This window comes from Myotis lucifugus, unplaced genomic scaffold (assembly GCF_000147115.1).
Source record: "Myotis lucifugus unplaced genomic scaffold, Myoluc2.0 scaffold_49, whole genome shotgun sequence".
Classification (NCBI taxonomy): domain Eukaryota; kingdom Metazoa; phylum Chordata; class Mammalia; order Chiroptera; family Vespertilionidae; genus Myotis; species Myotis lucifugus.
The window spans coordinates 3,594,068-3,611,505 of record NW_005871097.1 but is presented as its reverse complement, the minus strand read 5'-3'; the positions used below and the strand labels follow the sequence as shown (position 1 = coordinate 3,611,505).

General features: G+C 41.5%; 1 protein-coding gene across 1 annotated transcript in view; it reads right to left on the bottom strand.

Annotated features, from left to right (window-relative positions):
- The window catches only part of CTPS2 (CTP synthase 2), a 103,484-nt gene that overhangs the window by 33,144 nt on the left and 52,902 nt on the right, over nt 1-17,438 (bottom strand). Inside the window, exon 13 of the mRNA XM_014455706.2 lies at nt 6,709-6,805. Coding sequence (XP_014311192.1) covers nt 6,709-6,805 — 97 coding nt within the window. The remainder of the gene's footprint in view (nt 1-6,708; nt 6,806-17,438) is intronic.

Genomic DNA, 17,438 nt, shown 5'->3' with positions numbered 1-17,438 from the left:
ATTTACCTGTGGCTGCTTTTACACTATAATGGCAGAGTTGAGTAGTTGTGACAGAGATCATATGGCCTCACAGCCAAAAATGTTTCCTATCTGGCTCTTTAGAGAAAAAAGTTTACAGATGCCTGGTTTAGACCATTTAGGTAATAGACTTTGGGCAGATAGATAGCTCCCTTCCCATGTTTAAGTGCTAGTGGAGACTTGAGACATGGGCAGTATACACACAAGTAAATCAATATTTAGGGGGGGAGGAGTTTCTACTTTGTAGCAATGGAAAGAAATGCAAAATAAAGTACAATAACAAAGGGCCTTGGAGAGATCCAAGATGGTGGTTGATTAGGTGGAAGCTACACTAACTTCCTCCCAGGACCAAACTAGAATTACAGCTAAATTATAGAAAAACCATCCTGAATAACCAACTGAAGACTGGCTGTAGAGAAGCCTTATGACCAAGGACTTACAGAAGAAGCCACATGGAGATTGGATCCATCACAGTGTTAGATCATGAATGGAAGAGAAGAGAAATATCCTGAAAGCATTCTAAAAAGTCCATAAATGGGAAAGCGCAGGGGAGGAGAAGAGAGCAGTGAAGCCTAATTCTACCCATGGTGCAAGAGACTCTAAAAACATAGTGCATGTATATTGCCTTTTGGTGTGGATGCTTGAATGACCCAGGTTGACTGAAAGAGACATCAAGGCAGAATTCGTGCCCTCCATCTTCCTTTTGAGCCCTATCACTGAGTCTATGAATTTAGGTCCCATAACAGAGCCAAGAGATGCTGTACTTGACTCAGCCACACACATCAAGTAACTGGTCATGAATTCCTAGAGGGTTTTGTACTGAGAATTCATCTACCAGTTAGCCCCAACTTCTGAGGGCATTCTACAATCCTGAAACCAAGACCCAGGAACTAAGGACTAAGTTGCCTCAGAAATGTGTTATAGAACCTGAAATAAAACCAAAGGCTACAAGTTGGAAGGGCACTAGAGATGACATCTGTCACCTGGGCTGAGGACAGTTAGCTTGGGAAGATCCCCGTTTAGGTAATTCTATTTCACTCGCACAAGTTTTCTTCCTTTGGAGCAATGTTACTGCAGATTGTTCAGCTATTAGCCATTTGCAATTTGGGGTGCCTAAAATCTCAGTAATGGAAGAAGTTTCACTTGGGGGCTAAAATTCCAAACCATTTCCAAGTAACTTTTTAAAAAATCAACTAGCCTTAGGCAAGTTGTTATTTCTTTTAACTGTAAAAAACAAGGGAAATGGAGCTTCCTTGTAGGAAAATAATGAGGAGGTTCAGGCCCCCTTGTCCCTCCTCAGAAAGCTTAGGTCTACATCCCATGGCCCCATCTTCTTAAATAGACTCTGCTGTTCCTTACATACAGAAAACTTGCTGGATCCTCCCACCGGAACTCTAACAGCACTGTAGGCAAGACTCTTTCAGTTTGAGCATCTAGGCTTTATGAAGAGTGCCAGTTAGGAACAAGAAGTCACATACAACTCATCATCTGATTCTCAGGACTCCCCACACACACATAATCCCATCCCCTCAGAACAACAAGATAGGCTGGTTTGGGAGTGAGCAGATCTCTGGAATCTCTCCCATAACATCCTCCCTCCCCATTCAGCTCTGCAACTCTGTTTCAACAATTCCACCTGTGCACATAAAGGAGACATTATTGTGTGGTCTGGAGCTCACAAAATCTTTTGCTGAAGACTAGCTAGAGAGAAGCCTTATAACCAAGGACTTACAGAAGAAGCCACATGGAAACTAGATCCATCACAGTGTTGGATCATGAATGGAAGAGAAGATCATCTTATATTTTCAAAGAGTTTTAAAAGAGAAAAAGAAGAAAAAAAAAACAGTTGTCTTGGTTTTCTGTGTTTTCCCAAATGCACAGGTTTGATTCTGAATGAGAGATCATGAAAAATTAAAACTCCAGAAATTCTCAATTCAGGGGATTAGAAATGAGTCACCACAATCGATTTGGTACCACAAGCGTATATTGAACACTATCTATGTGCCAAGGGCTACAAATAAAAATCGCATTGAAACAAATTAAATTAGATTATAAATATGAAAGTGGCTTTGTCTTTGGAGGAGTCACTGAGAACTGCCTTTGGCATCAGCACACCTGCGTTCCAAGCTGTGCACACAGGAGCTTGGGATGTCACTCGTCTGAGTGGATTTCCATGCTTCCCCTGGGTAAATAGCACACTGAGACTCTCTTTGCAGAGGTAATCGGGGACTTAACCAGGTTGTATGTACATAAATACTAAAAATAGTGAATATTACTATAGGCAAGTGCTTTGCCTGAATTAACTTATTTAATCCTCACAACAATCATAACAGCATAAGTAGGTCTATTATTTTATTTAATATTTTATTATTTAGAAGCTAATAAAATGTAATATCCTTCAAAAGCCCTCCCTCGTACAATCCCTCATCCATAAGTGATACTTATGCTGTTTGTCAGCTTATCAGCTGTGTCATTTGTTGTGATTTACTTATGATCCTAAATAATGTTCACTTTAGCACCTAAAAAGGGGGGGGGGGCTTTTTTGTTCTTGCTAATAGAGCAAGAAGAAAAATCATAAATATACTAGCAAAAAGACTAAGACTAAAGAAAGCAAGAGCACTACTGTACAGTTCATTATGAACTGGTTCACCTCTTCTTTCAAACCATCCGGCAGAAGTATTAGTCATAAAAGTGTTCATACCCTTTGACCTAACAGTCTGACTCCAAGAAATCTATCCCAAGGAAATAAAAAAATTACATGAACTCTGTGTCAAGATATTCCTTCCCATCAGCGTTTTTCTAACAAAATGCAGGAAACAACCTGAAAATTTTAACAATAGGAAATCAATCAGTAGGTTGCAGTTCCTTAACTCAATTAAAATTTATATGCCCAGCCCAGCCGACAAGGCTCAGTGGTTGAGCATTAACCTATGAATCAGATGGTCACGGTTTGATCCCCAGTCAGGGCACATGACTGGGTTGCGGGCTCGATCCCCAGTGTGGGGTGTGCAAGAGGCAGACAATCCATGATTCTCTCTCATCATTGATGTTTCTGTCTCTCTCCCTCCCCTTTCCTCTCTGAAATCAATAAAAAAATTTTAAAAAGTCATGCTATAATACAAGACTATATAAAAACTAAGCATGATAGATAAAGTTTGGAAAAGACCATGACTACGCAATTAATACTTAAAAGAAGGGTCAGAAATATATAGTTTGAAAAAATGTCAAATACACTATCATTAGTCCTTTTATAAGAAAAAGTCTTTGCAGACCAAGACACCACACACACACACACACACACACACACACACACACACACACAGTCTCAAAACACATGATGGGAGTGAGCCTCTGGGAACACATTTCCTATAAATAGAACAAATGATGATTAGCAGTACTTTTACCCAAATCTCCACTTCAGGAAACTCAGATTCAATTCAACAAGTTGTATACATTAAATATGTACACCTTTTTGTATGTCAATCTTTCCTCAATAAAGTGCTTAAAAAAGAGAAAAACCAGCCCGGCCAGCCTGGCTCAGTGGTTGAGCATCAACCTATGAACCTGGAAGTCATAGTTCGATTCCCAGTCAGGGCACATGCCCAGGTTGTAGGCTCGATCCCCAGTGTGGGGCGTGCAGGAAGCAGCCAATCAATTATTCTCTCTCATCATTGATGTTTATGTCTCTCCCTCTCCCTTCCTCTCTGAAATCAATAAAAACATATTTTTTCAAAAAGAAGAAAAATCAAATCCATAGTTTTCATAACCCTTAAGGAACTAACAGATGAGTAAGAAGAAAAGAGGAATTGTTCTTGATGAATATAAAAGTTGGAATCACTCTAGTAATCCAGCCATTGTGTCTATAAATATTTTTAGGCTTTAATCCTATTTTAAAGTATTCTCTTTTACTAAAACAAACAAACAAAATAAAACAAAACAGAAAGATCTCTTTACTTTCCTGTTTTTCCATTTAATCCAGAGCATTGCAAACCCGGCCTATAAATCAAATATAAATAAAGAATGAAGAGCATCAAAATGCTTTTCATCAAAACAATAAGTCATTGTCACAGGCAATGTAGCCAAATGTATTTTGTTCCTACCATTCTTGCAGAAATGTGCTGACTAGGGGGGAAAAAAGTCTACAAAATAAATGGGCTGACTAGAGAAAAACAAATCCTACAAAAGAAATGTGCCGGCTTGTGAAAAATAGAAACTCCTACAAAAGAAATATGATGACTGGGGGGGAAAAACCCACAAGACACTAAGGTGCTATATATGCTTTTATGTTTTTATGACACTCAATAGAGCCATGCACAGTGGTCCTGTATTTATTTCTTATCTATGACACAACCTTTTGGGGAGACCTGTGGAAAACCGCACATAGGTGGGAAGGCAAAACTTTATGCCTGCTGGGGACCACGGGTTCATATGCTTATGAAGCATAATTTCAATTTAAGGCAGGCCTGGAAAGAACCCAAATACCAAACAACTGATGAATGGATAAACAGAATGTTTTACGTCCATACAATGGAATATTATTTAGACATAAAAGGGAATGAAATACTAATACATGCTACAATGTGGATGTACTTTGAAAGTATTACACTAGCCTGGCCGGCGTGGCTAAATGGTTGAATGTCGACCTATGAACCAGGAGGTTACAATTTGATTCCCGGACAGGGCACATGCCCGGGTTGCTGGCTCCATCCCTAGTGTGGGGCATGCAGGAGGCAGCCGATCAATGGTTCTCTCTCATCACTGATGTTTCTCTCTCTCTCTCCCTCTCCCTTCCTCTCTGAAATCAATAAAAATATTTTTAAAAGAAAATATTATGCTAAATAAAAGAAGTCCAACAAAATACCACATGTCATATGGTTCCATTTATATGAAATGTCCAGAATAGGCAACTATAGAGACAGTTAGTAGATTGATGGTTGCTTAGGACTGGAGGGTTGGTGGTGATAGCTAAAAAGAACAAGGTTTCTTTTTGAGGTGATAAAAATGTTCAAAAATTGACTGTGGTGATAGCTGCACAACTCTGTGAAATCAATAAAAAACAGTAAATTGTACACTTTTCACAGATGAATTGTATAGTGTGTAAATATCAATGAAGCTGTTTAAAATATTTTTCCAGGCAGGCAAAAGACATTAAGCAACAAGTTTTGGTGTTGTGTTTAAAATTAATAAAAATCATTAACATTAGGTAAAGAAAAACAAATCTTAAATCAGTCTTATTTCTATCAAGATAGATAAAATATTAAAATATATTGAACAAATGCTCTTTTTAAAAGCTTAATACAATTATCACTGAATCTTTTACAAATGCAATTTAAAAACATTAAATGTCTAACTACTTTTGGTCACTTAGGCAATCATTTGAACAAAGCAAAGTGTCAAATGTTTTAAAACATCTGAAAGTCATAGTCGTTGTTAATAGCCATAAAGAGGAAAAATTCTTATATTCTTAAAGAAAAAGTCACTTAGAGAACAATGGTTTCTTATCCAGAGAAAGCAGGGAAAATGTGTACCCTTTAAAACTTTTCCTTTTTCAATTGTATGCTTGCTAGGAAACTTTATATTCCTTAAAGCTATTTATTATCCTTAAAGGAGAAACTCACATTTCTGATCTGATTCTTCTTTGAGTTAAGAAGGCATTTTTCTCAGACATTCTTAAAACTTCACAGGAATGATGCTGGATGCCCCAGATACTGGGCTCCCTCCTCTGTAGACAACCCCGTTAGCACCTTGCACTAAGCCTTTCATCACACTTTCCACTTGTTTTGAGGCCCCGGGAGGGCAGGGCTGGTATCTGTCCCAGTCCTATTGTTATCTGCAGAATCTAGCATGGTGCGTAAGTTACTCAAGATATATTTATTAAGCCCTAGCCGACTTGGCTCAGTGGATAGAGCGTCAGCCTGTAGACTGAAGGGTCCCAGGTTCGATTTCGGCCAAGGGCACATGCCTGGGCTGCGAGCTCGATCCCCAGTAGGGGGCGTGCAGGAGGCAGCCGATCAATGGTTCTCCATCATCATTGATGTTTCCATCTCTCTCTCCTTCTCCCTTCCTCTCTGAAATCAATAAAGAAATATATTTTTTTAAATATATATTTATTAAATTGAATTAAGTGCTTTCGGGGGTATTGACATTGTTATTCTCATAGAATATGTTAATCTACAGGCAAACTTGCACAGAAATTAGAGTAATCTTATCAGGAATGGAAGATCAGCAAGTATCAGTAGATCAGCAAATATGGCATCATATTTTTCTCTCCCCATGCTGGAGCTACTGAGGGAACAGACAAATAGACTTCTGAGACATACCTGCTATCATTCTCAAGAAGTTCCTAAATTAGTGGCTAAAGCCAGTCAGACATGAAACAATTAAACAGGGAGTGGGTTTCAACATAATGGAGAGATTCAAAAGAACCGAGTTGGAATCAGGGTTCTCCCAGTGAAAGATCATGTCCAGGAACATGAGTAAATCACAAACAGCCCACTGGACAGGGTATCATGGAGATCAAATGGGAAGGGGCATCCACGTGTGTTCCACCAACCCTTCCAGGGAAAGGAATTGGGAAGCAGGATGCTAGGGGGAGACAGGTGAGAGGAAGTCTGGAAGGAAAACGGAGAGGTGGAAGGGGCAAGGCGAATGACACCCAATGTCTTAAAACAAACAATCTGAGAAACTTACTTAATATTGAATTTTCAGTTTTGAAAACAGTTCTTCTTATTCCCAGCCTCATTGTTCCTCCCAAATTGCCAGGGTTGTGTTCCGGCATATCAATCACCTTAGAAAACAAAACAAGTGTGGTTTTGTCATCTTGTAAAAATGTAATTTCCCAAATTTCAAGTTTTACTTCTAGAGTCATGATCATTGGGTGAGGATCTTCCCTAAACAGTAAAATCTGATATACCTTCCAATTCTCTTATTCAAATACATCCCTACTTTATACAGGCCTTACAGTATGTTTCCTTTCCATGTCTGCTTCTCATCTTTCATTCAAATCACTTGTAAAAAATTTATAAGGGGTGTCTTTATGACCTTCCTCCCATCATTACTCGACCTGTCAGCTCTGGGCAATGTTCACACTTCAAGTTCTGGATGTCTGGGGCCTCATAATATGGTATTCACTCCCTTCCATAATAACCTCCCTCTCCCACTGCCCACTAAAGATTTTCCATAAGCAGATCTAAGACCATCGGAAAACACATAAATAATTACATATTGTTTTTGTGATGAATCACTATGCTTTAATTATGTTCAATTTGTAACAATGAAATTGGGGGTCACCACAACATGAGGAACTGTATGAAAGGGTCGCGGCATGAGGAAGGTTGAGAACCACTGCATTAGAAGGAGGTAATTCTGGCACGCTGTAAAGGTCAGACATCTAAGTGCCACCCTGGATGTCTCCCTCTTCCTCATCCCTCATATCCTGTATGTCCAATCCTATCAATTTCCCCCTCCAGATTTCCTACATTCATTCTCAGCTCCAATCACCATTCAAACCACAGCCCCTCACCTAAGCTACAGCCAGAGCTTACTGACTGGCTGCCGCATATCCACATGGTCCTCATCCTCCCTGTACACCACAGGCAGAGTAGATGTGGTTTTTCTCCTGCTTGAAATCCTTGACTGCATGGTATCAGCCCAGCCTAGTCCTCCAGCCTCACCTACCATGACTTTCCACACACACTCTGAGCTCTGGTCAACATGGCCTTCTTTCAGTTCCTCCTGTTTCCTCTGCCCAGAACATCTTCTCCCACTCCTCTACCCTCTTTTCCTAAATCACACCCCCCTTAACCTTGAGATGTTAGCTCAACTCTACAATACTACTGCCCCAGTGCACGGATTGGTGCACATTGAAATTAATTAGAAATGGCCGGTAGAGCGGGACTGGGCGAGATGGGCCGGACACACCCTGGAACCAACCTCCCACAGTCCCTCCCCAGCCGGCCGCACCTGTGGCACTGCGGCTCGAAGGCTGTCTGCAGAATGAGTGGGGTCCCTCCGGCAGGTGGGTTCCCTCGGCCTGGCCTGGGGGGATCGGGCTAAAACCGGCTCTCCGACATCTCCCGAGGGGTCCCAGATTGCGAGAGGGCAATTCTCGGATGACACAGCCCGGAATTGGGCTCGCTCCTCTCTGGTTCAGGGGTGCGTCACCCGAGAACCACTGCTGACAATTCATGGCAGCTCGGCAGCTCCCACGTTGAGCTCCTGCCCCCTGGTGGTCAGTGCGTGTCATAGCTACTGGTCGGATGGTCAGACAGTCACTTAGCCTTTTGTATATATAGATGAGCTTCTACAGGCAGTGATATTCCTGGACACCACAGTCTAGTCAGGGTCCTCTCTCTAGGCCTGCCCCATCACTGCACATCCATCAGTTGGTTGTCTGTAGAGTGCTCTGTGTGCTAGACTGTAAATCTTTGAGAGTTGCAGCATGCTGCTTTTACTTACCATTGTGTTCCTAGCCCCTGGTATATATGGAACTGGTATATAGTATGCACTGAATGAATGAACGAACAAACTCAAACTAAATCATTTCAGATTTATTTTTACGATTACTTCACAGAAATTCAGAAATATGTGATTTTTATGACAATCCTGTTCTCATTATCATTGCTGTCTTCTCAGTTCTGTTCACTACAATCTCATGGTTTTGTTTCATCCATTTTTTTTTTTACGTTGTTAGACTACAGTTGGGTGAGTTAACTTGTTCTAATGAAATTGTTCAGGCTTCCCTCTCATAAAAAACTTTCTTTCTGGTGTTTTCCCCCCATACCCTAACTACCACATATTGCTCTATAGAAAGCGTTGGCAACTGGAATTGCCGAGATAAAATTTTTCCAAGAACTTGTCTGATCTTATCAATGCCCCAGAAGAATTTTCCGAACCCTGTGTCCCAAGTATGCTCTAAAGTCACAGAGGAGAAGGGGTGGAGAAAAAACTTGATTACACCTCCTGCTGAATGGAGTGCTCAGTTCTGAAGTGCTCTTGGCCTTGGCATCTCTTTCCTATCCTCTCTGGTTGATTAATTATGCCTAGATTAAGTATTACTGAAGTGAGGTGACAGAGGGCATGAGCTTCCAATTTGCAAGTGCCCGGCCCCTTATGTGTTTTCTAGAAAAGGGCAGATAAGACTGCCACAGACTTGTAAGAAGTCCTAAGTTTATTCACAGCCCCAATTTCCACTTATGTTTGAAGACAACTTGAATGAGCTAGGAAGACCTCAGCAATAAGCTCCTCTTAGATTCTTCTTTTAAGTGTACTATGATTTTTCAGCCCACTCTTATTGCATTAGGTCCATCTACTCAGAAAGAGTCTTTTGATGTAGTTTGCTCACTTATTGGCACAGCTAGCATTCAAGAAATGTTCTGATACGAACCACTGAGAATAGACTCAAATGACTCAGGAAGCCTGACTTACTGCTTACTTTGGATGAGCTTGACAAGCACCTCAAGACCAGAAAACATTTCCAAAATAAAAGTGGGGCAGGGGAGAGAAGGAAAATGCAGTGGGCACGGAGGCTGTCCAAGGACATTAAATACTTCTCCAACATAGGGGAAAGTCTGGAAATTCCTAACAGCAATATGAGAATATTATTTAGAAACATTGAGGTAGATATCAGAAGAAACAGCTGGAAAAGTTGAGGGTGATAGAGAGGAGGTGAGGATTGCTGAATTTTTCCATTAAAGGCCTTTTGGAACTGTTGGCTTTTAATGAAAAAACAAATGTAAGGCCCAAATAGTGAAATGTATTATTTAGGCCTTCCACTGGGGTATTAGTTCACATTATCCCTGCTGTTTTCAGAAGCAAGAAATACAACCTTCTCCTGAAATGATAGCACAGAAAGAAATCCTAAGGTGTAACAGCTACAGAGAGCCTTCAATTAAAACATGCTAGCATAGAAACCAGTGACAAAGACGAAGAAAATGTTAGAGAAAAGATGGGGAAGTAGATGGAAGTAGCATTCCAACTCTAATGATGCCCTGAATGTCAGTGAAAGGAGAGAAACAGAGCGAGAACTGACAGGAGAGTTGCCACGCTCTCTGGCCTGGCTAAGGAGGCCTCATCGGGGAGGCCCATCACATAGGCAGTCAGAGAACATCCAGGCCAGGCACAAGCTGGTGGAATCCAAACACTCAGGAAAGGTGAGGTTCAAGAAGACAGAGAACACAGTGCATGTCTGGCCAAGCCTGCCCCAACCAGCTGCCTTGCAGAATAAGCAGGCAATCCTGCAAGCTCTAAAGATGATGATACTATGACAGCCTCGTGGGTTATAAGCAACCCGATTGAACAACAAAATTAAGGAAAACATCTTTGTTCCTGGCATTCCTTCCACTAAAAGCCTGAAAGATCGGAGAATATCACAGTTTCAAAACATTTTTATCATTACTGAGGTGGTGAAAGAAAAGGACCTCAAATATGCTTTAGTTTTAATCCCAACATTTCCATAATTCCCTAGATCTTGCATCTAAGAAAAAAAATGCTTCTTCCATTGCAAAAGGATTGCCTCAGCCTGCCTGAATAAACACAGGCCGTCATCTGATCCCCACTACAGACCTGTCCTTTCTTGGAACCAAGTTATATAGCATAAGAAAAAATAAAAAAGGATCAATAAGTAACGAATATTGGTGGTGATAAAGGAGATGTAAAAGCACCACTTAAGGATAAATAAGCACTCATTAACCTTTACCAAAGTTTCTGCAGCCCATAATAAAAGTGTAATGGGTTCAAGACTTCATGAGTCCGTGGCACCTTAAACAATAGTCTAGGAAAGTTAGGTTCTCTTATCAAAGAAGACATTCCTAAATGGCAGTAGATGAAGGAGCATAACCCTTCCGACAGAGCCCTGGTAAGGATGACTTCCCCCATATCCCTTGCCTTTGGACATTTCATTTGGGGGCACTGGGGGAAGCCTACCCCACCCCCAACAAACCATTTCCAGTCTCTTAGACAACACATACAGTGATTCTCTCAAAATTTCTAGTATATTCCTTTACAAAGATTCCCCAAACCTTTCTTACTGTCCATTAGTTTTTCTGTTCATTTTTTAAGCCTGCTTCTAATTTTGATTCTCTGAGTCATAGTCAAGTTGAGCATAAAGTGTAAACCAATTTTATATCAATATTAATTTGCATTGCTGCAAATTAAAGCTAAACTCTCCCATGTGGCACTCAGATTCCACCTCATTCAGGAACCATCTAGCTCTGCTTTCCTCATACATTGTTTTTAAAAAAATTTTTTCAATTGCAGTCAATATTATTTTGTATTAGTTTCAGGTGTAGAGCATAGTGGTTAGACAATCATGTACTTTACACAGTGTTCCCCCTGATATTTCCAGTACCCACCTAGCAGTCCCCACCTATTCTAACCTGTGGTGTCTACCTCAAGCAACCAAGGCCATTGCCGATGGCCCCTCTGCTCCCCTCCCCACAACCCCACTACATACATATCACCTCTCCACTACTTTTCCTACGATGTCTTTTCCCTACCATTGCACAAGAGCTCATGTGTCAGGGGCACCCTCTACTTCTTATTGCCCCATACGTAATACCATTGTTATGCTCACCCTACCAAATAAATAACCTATAGACTTTTCATTCATTTGCAATTAGTCTTTCTGGTAGGTTGAATAATGGGCTCCCAAAGATGTCCAACTCTTAGTCGTAAGGACCTGTGAATATGTTACCTTATGTGGTAAAAGGGACTTTGCAGATATGATTAAATTAAGGCTCTTGAGATGGGAAGGATTACCCTGGGTTTTCTGGATGGGCTCAATGTCACCACAGGGTTTTTATAAGAGTGAGGCAAGAGGGTCAGAGTCAGAGATGAAGATGTGACAATAAAGTAGTGGTGTGTGTGTGAGGAGAGAGAGAGAGACAGAGAGAGAGAGACAGAGAGAGAGAGAGAGAGAGAGAGAGAGAGAGAGAGAGAGAGAGAGAAAGAGGCCACCCTACTGGCTTTGAAGATGGAGGAAGGGGCCAAAAGCCAAAGAATGCAGGCAGCCTCTAGAACAGTGATGGCGAAACTTTTGAGCTCGGCGTGTCAGCATTTTGAAAAACCCTAACTTAACTCTGGTGCCGTGTCACATATAGAAATTTTTTGATATTTGCAACCATAGTAAAACAAAGACTTACATTTTTGATATTTATTTTATATATTTAAATGCCATTTAACAAAGAAAAATCTACCAAAAAAATGAGTTCGCGTGTCACCTCTGACACGTGTGTCATAGGTTCGCCATCACTGCTCTAGAAGCTGGAAAAAGCAAAGAAACAGATTCTCCCCTAGAGCCTCCAGAAGGAACAAAGCCCTGTTGACCCACTTTATATTTCTGAGCTCCAGGACTTTAAGAAAATTTGCCTTGTTTTAAGCCACTAAGTTTGTAGTAATTTGTTACAGCAGCAATAGGAAATGGATACAGTCCGTTATATATAACTTTAACCTCCTTCATCCTTTCATTTAGGTACCTCCTCTCATAAAGTAAAGTGTGGGCTCATCTTCTTGTATGTCTCCAACAGAGTTCAGCACAGTCTCAGATTCTGATTAAGTGCTCCATAATGAGATCTCCCTGGATTCTCATCTAAAACTAACAGAGGAGACTGAGGCACTGGTCAGTGGGCCTAAGAGCAGTGGAAGGGTCTCTGAGACACTGTGAATTATCCCAAGATGCAGATGGTCACTTGAGTCCACAGGAGCCCCAGTGCCCAAGCCCACCTCCCACCTGATGCAGGACTGTTACTTCCCTTTCTGTCTTCCCAGTCTGCAGCATTGAGGAGCAGCCTGAGGATGGAATCTACAATGGTGAAAGTACTAAGCAAGCTATAAATATGTATATATTTTTACGGCCTTTTAAATTTGCTTTTTCCACCAATAAAAGAAAGGTCTATTTTACTTCCATCAGGAAAAGAATGTGCTTATACCTTCAGGTGTGACCATACATTTTAGTCTAAGTCCTACCTCTGGGCCTCATGCTAACATTGACCAGCTCTCCTCACAGAAGTCCTCCACATGGGAGGGGCAGTTGGAATGGTGGCTGAGGGTGAAGGCCGGGCCTGGACTTGAATCCAAGATCTACCAATCCCCAGTGAGGTGACCTTGAAAAGGTCCTTGAATGTCTCTGTAGAGGGGTACTATGAAGCTTTCTCAAGCTAATAGGTCAGATGTTGGGGCAGGACACACTCCATGGTAAAAATCAGACCTCAGCCCCGCCAATGTGGCTCAGTGGTTGAGTGTCGACCTATGAATGAGGAGGTCATAGTTCAATTTCCAGCAGGGTGCATGCCCAGGTTGCAGGCTCGATCCCTGGTGGGGGACATACGGGAGGCAGCCAATCGATGATTCTTTCTCATTATTGATGTTTCTCTCTCCCTCTCCCTTCTTCTCTGAAATCAATAAAAATATATCTTTAAAAAATCAGACCTCAGTAAGTATAGGTTAGGATGAAGAGGCTTCTGGGAGCTCAGCCCCCAGGGCAGCACAGGCAGGCCCCCAAATCAGTGAGCCTCACAGCCCAGGCAAAGGCTGGACATGAAAAAGAAGGTAAGCTCTGTCGTAGGGTACAGGGAAGGCAGGCAAGGGGAAGGGTGCTCCCTTTCAGTGGCAGCTGCACCTTAATCAGGGTCTTTCCTAAACCTCAGGATCAAAGACAACACGAACCCACAGATAGCATTTCACACCCATTGGTTTTGCAGGGCCCAGATAGTGACTCTGCACCATCTTCCCAAAGGTGCGTCTCCAGGCACTGCCTACTCTGGACTTGGAGTTGAATAACATATCTGTGGAGGCCTGTGGTACCAGGAGCTTTTAAAATAAGTTACTCTTGGCTTTCCCAGGAAAAACTTAAGTCTGTCCAAAGATCAAGCAATTGAACAGTGAGGTGTTAAATAACCTTTGCCTCTCCATTTTTCCATTACCAATCTTGAGCCTGTCACTTTTTCCCCTTCTCTGGTTTCAAAATGCACTCTTTTGAACACACCCTATATTTATCACCCGTCTCCATATATTTTTAGTTAATGTTTCATGACAATATCTATTGGTGGATTTTGTTTCCCAATGCAGGTTTACCCTCACACCTGAGTCTACAGGTAAAAGGAAAAAATAAGAGATGAGAGATGTGACTGGCAGAAGGAAGCAAGTGAAAATTTAAGAAGACTCTCGGTTAGCATTTACTACAAGCCTAAGTTCTGACAACAAGCAGCCATAGGCCTGTTTTAATTAGAGGTCTTCCCTTGAAATAAGAGTTTTGTATCCTAAAACACTATTAACCAATACTGTTCTGTTTTTCTTAGAGTTAATTTTATACGTACACACGTCATTACACAATATATGCCATGTTTTTATATATAACATGTTATCTGTCATGTAACACATAGTTATTAAAATCATATAGTTATATATCATAGTTATTAAGATCATATATAGTTATTAAAGTCATTTCTTCAATATAGACTCAAGAAATATAACAACTGCCATGTTGATTTTAGCTCACAAGTGGTAAATTGAGAGAACAGATGATATAAGATGTCTTGCCACTCCCCTCTACTCCACTGTCTCAGGACCCATCTCCAGGTACCCTGTTCCCTTTTTCTTTTTTAATAAAAATCCTCCAATTTGGTTTCTGTGTGTTTTTTTAATATATGTTTATTGATTTCAGAGAGGGAGAGATAGAAACATCAATGATGAGAGAGAATCATTGATTGGCCGCCTCCTGCACTGCCCCTACCGGGGATCGAGCCTGCAACCTGGGCATGTGCCCTGACCAAGAATCGAACTCAGGACCCTTCAGTCCATAGGCCTGATGCTCTATCCACTGAGCCAAAGAGGCTAGGGCCTATGAATATTTTGCCACAGGCTTCTTCTCCAGTATCCTCAAGATCTTTTTCTCCAATTCCTTATTTCAAGTTCCAACTCTGATACCATGCTGCCTTCACTACAGGCTCCCTTATCCCCAGTTCCCCTCTGATGCCTTCTTCCCCTGACTTCTCTCCCACTCCTTCCTCCTCAACTTATCAGGACCTTTCTATTTAAAGTTAAGTGCTCTCGGGATCATAACAAACCTCAAGTTTCATATGTTCCCTGGAGCAAAGAATTTCCTAAGGATCCTCAAAAGTTTGCTGAGGAATCTGATTATTATTCAGACCTATCAGTCTGGGTTTTCTGACTTACATAAGCTAATTCGTGTTAGTTGGTGAAGACCAGGCTCTACATTGGATGAGAATTGCCCAACGGGATCATCCTGAAACAGATTTAGAAAAACAAGCTTCTAATTTTGGGGGAAGAAATTAGAGAACTCGCTAGAGAACTACATCGAGCAATTTCCCAAAGCCTGTTGAATTGCAGCAAAATTCAGACTTGCTCACAAAAGTCTGATGAATCTGTTCATGACTATTATAATCAACAAAAGGTCACTTTAAAGGAAAATTCCGGCCTTCCTTCAGATGTTGATTTCACTCGGGTAACCTCTAACTCCATTGCTTGTTAATGAGCTAAACCAAGAGTTTCCCTTTTAAGGGGCCTAGGAATGAGAGACCATGTCCATCCTAGGTTTAGTTAATTTGGCTAAATCAGCTTGCTTGTACTCTAGATGAGCCACCTAGAAGTAAGACTGCCATGATTTTTCATTTTCAGCCTTGGCAAATGAAAGCCCCAATACGAAACCAAACGCTCCAAGTTTCTGCTCATTTTTGCAAAGAGCCAGGATGTTGGAAAAGGAATTGTCAAAAGTTTAAATGCTTCAGGCACCCTCAGTCTTGTAATTAGTCTTCTAACCAGCCTTCTCAAGGTCCTCCTAATCCTCAATGATGTCTCTCTGAGGAACTTCAGGGGCTTTTTCTAATCCTCCCTCTTAATCGGCTCAGATCAGCTTAGAGAAACTTTTCTTCAAACTGATAATGAATCTCTCATAACAAAACTTCTGTACGTTTTACTAAAGAATGACTGTCCTGACCCGATTGTATGGGAAGAATGGGAGGACACAGCCTTTAAAGACTTAAAGAAGGGTTTAATAAATCCACCTGCTCTTGTACATCCCAATGATCAAATCCCTTTTTCCTTTTTTTTTTAATCCTCACCCAAGGATATTTTCCATTGATTTTTTTAGAGAGTGGACGGGAGGGAGGAGGGGGAGAAATAGAGAGAAACATCAATGTGAGGAAGATACATTGATTGGTTGCCTCCCACACACACCCTGACCTGGGCCAGGGATCCAGCCTGCAACTGGGGTACGTGCCCTTGACCGGGAATTGAAACCATGACCCTTTAGTCTGCAGGCCAACGCTCTAACCACTGAGAAACCGGCTAGGGCCCCTTTTTCCCTCTTGTCTATGAAAAGAAAGGGAATGCCCTTGGGGGAGATAGAGAGCAACCAAAGGACTTATATGCATGAATACTAGCATAACCAATGGACACAGACACTGGAGCAGTGGGGGCTTGCCCAGGGTGGGAATGGCGGGAGAGGGGGGTGGAGATCAATTGGGGATAAAGGAGACATGTAAAACTTTAGACAATAAATAAATTTAAATCAATTAAAAAATAAAATGTTATTTAAAAAGGGGGGGATGCCCTTGGGATATTCACCCAAAAACCATGGGGACCACGACAGATCCCTAGGATACTACAGTCAGCAACTGGACTCTGTGTGTCCCCTTGCCTTAGAGCCATTACTGCCACTGCCCTCTTGGTTGAGGCCACTGAGGACATTGTTGCAGGATCCCCTCTAACCATCTTTGTACCCCACTCAGTAGAAGCCCTCCTGAATCCTCATTATACCCAGCATCTTTCAGTCAGTTGCCTTCTTTCCTATGAAATCCTTCTGCTAATTGCTCCTCACACCACTCTTTCGCATTGTAATAACCTTAATCCAACTATTCTTCACCCTTCTGAGAGCCATAAAGCCCCTCATGACTGCTTGACACTGACAAATCACCTCCTGAGTCCTCATCATGATTTGCAGGAGGCCCCTCTGGGTAAAGCTGTTTTCCCATGTGTTACAGATGGTTCATGTTTTAGAAATGAAAATGGAAAGTACTGTGCTGATTATGCAATTGAAGTAATTGAGGCATTTTTACCTTTGGCTCCTTCAGCTCAGTAGGCTGAATTGTATGCTTTCACTCCAGCTTGTGTTTTAGCCAAGGGCAAAACTACCAGCATTTATACTGTAGTCCATAAGCCTTTGCAGTAGCTCATGACTTTGTAATGTTATGGAAACAATGTGGCTTCCTTACTTCCAGTGGAAATAAAACTAATGGCCCATATGTTCAGGAATTATTGGATGCTATACTTTTACCTGATGCTTTAGCTAGTTAGTATTAAGATCCCAGGGCATTCTAAACTTGACTCTCTGGACGCTAAAGGAAATCACCTTGCTGACACTTCTACAAGGAATGCAACCCTTAAAGGAATCGGCAGCAGTGAAA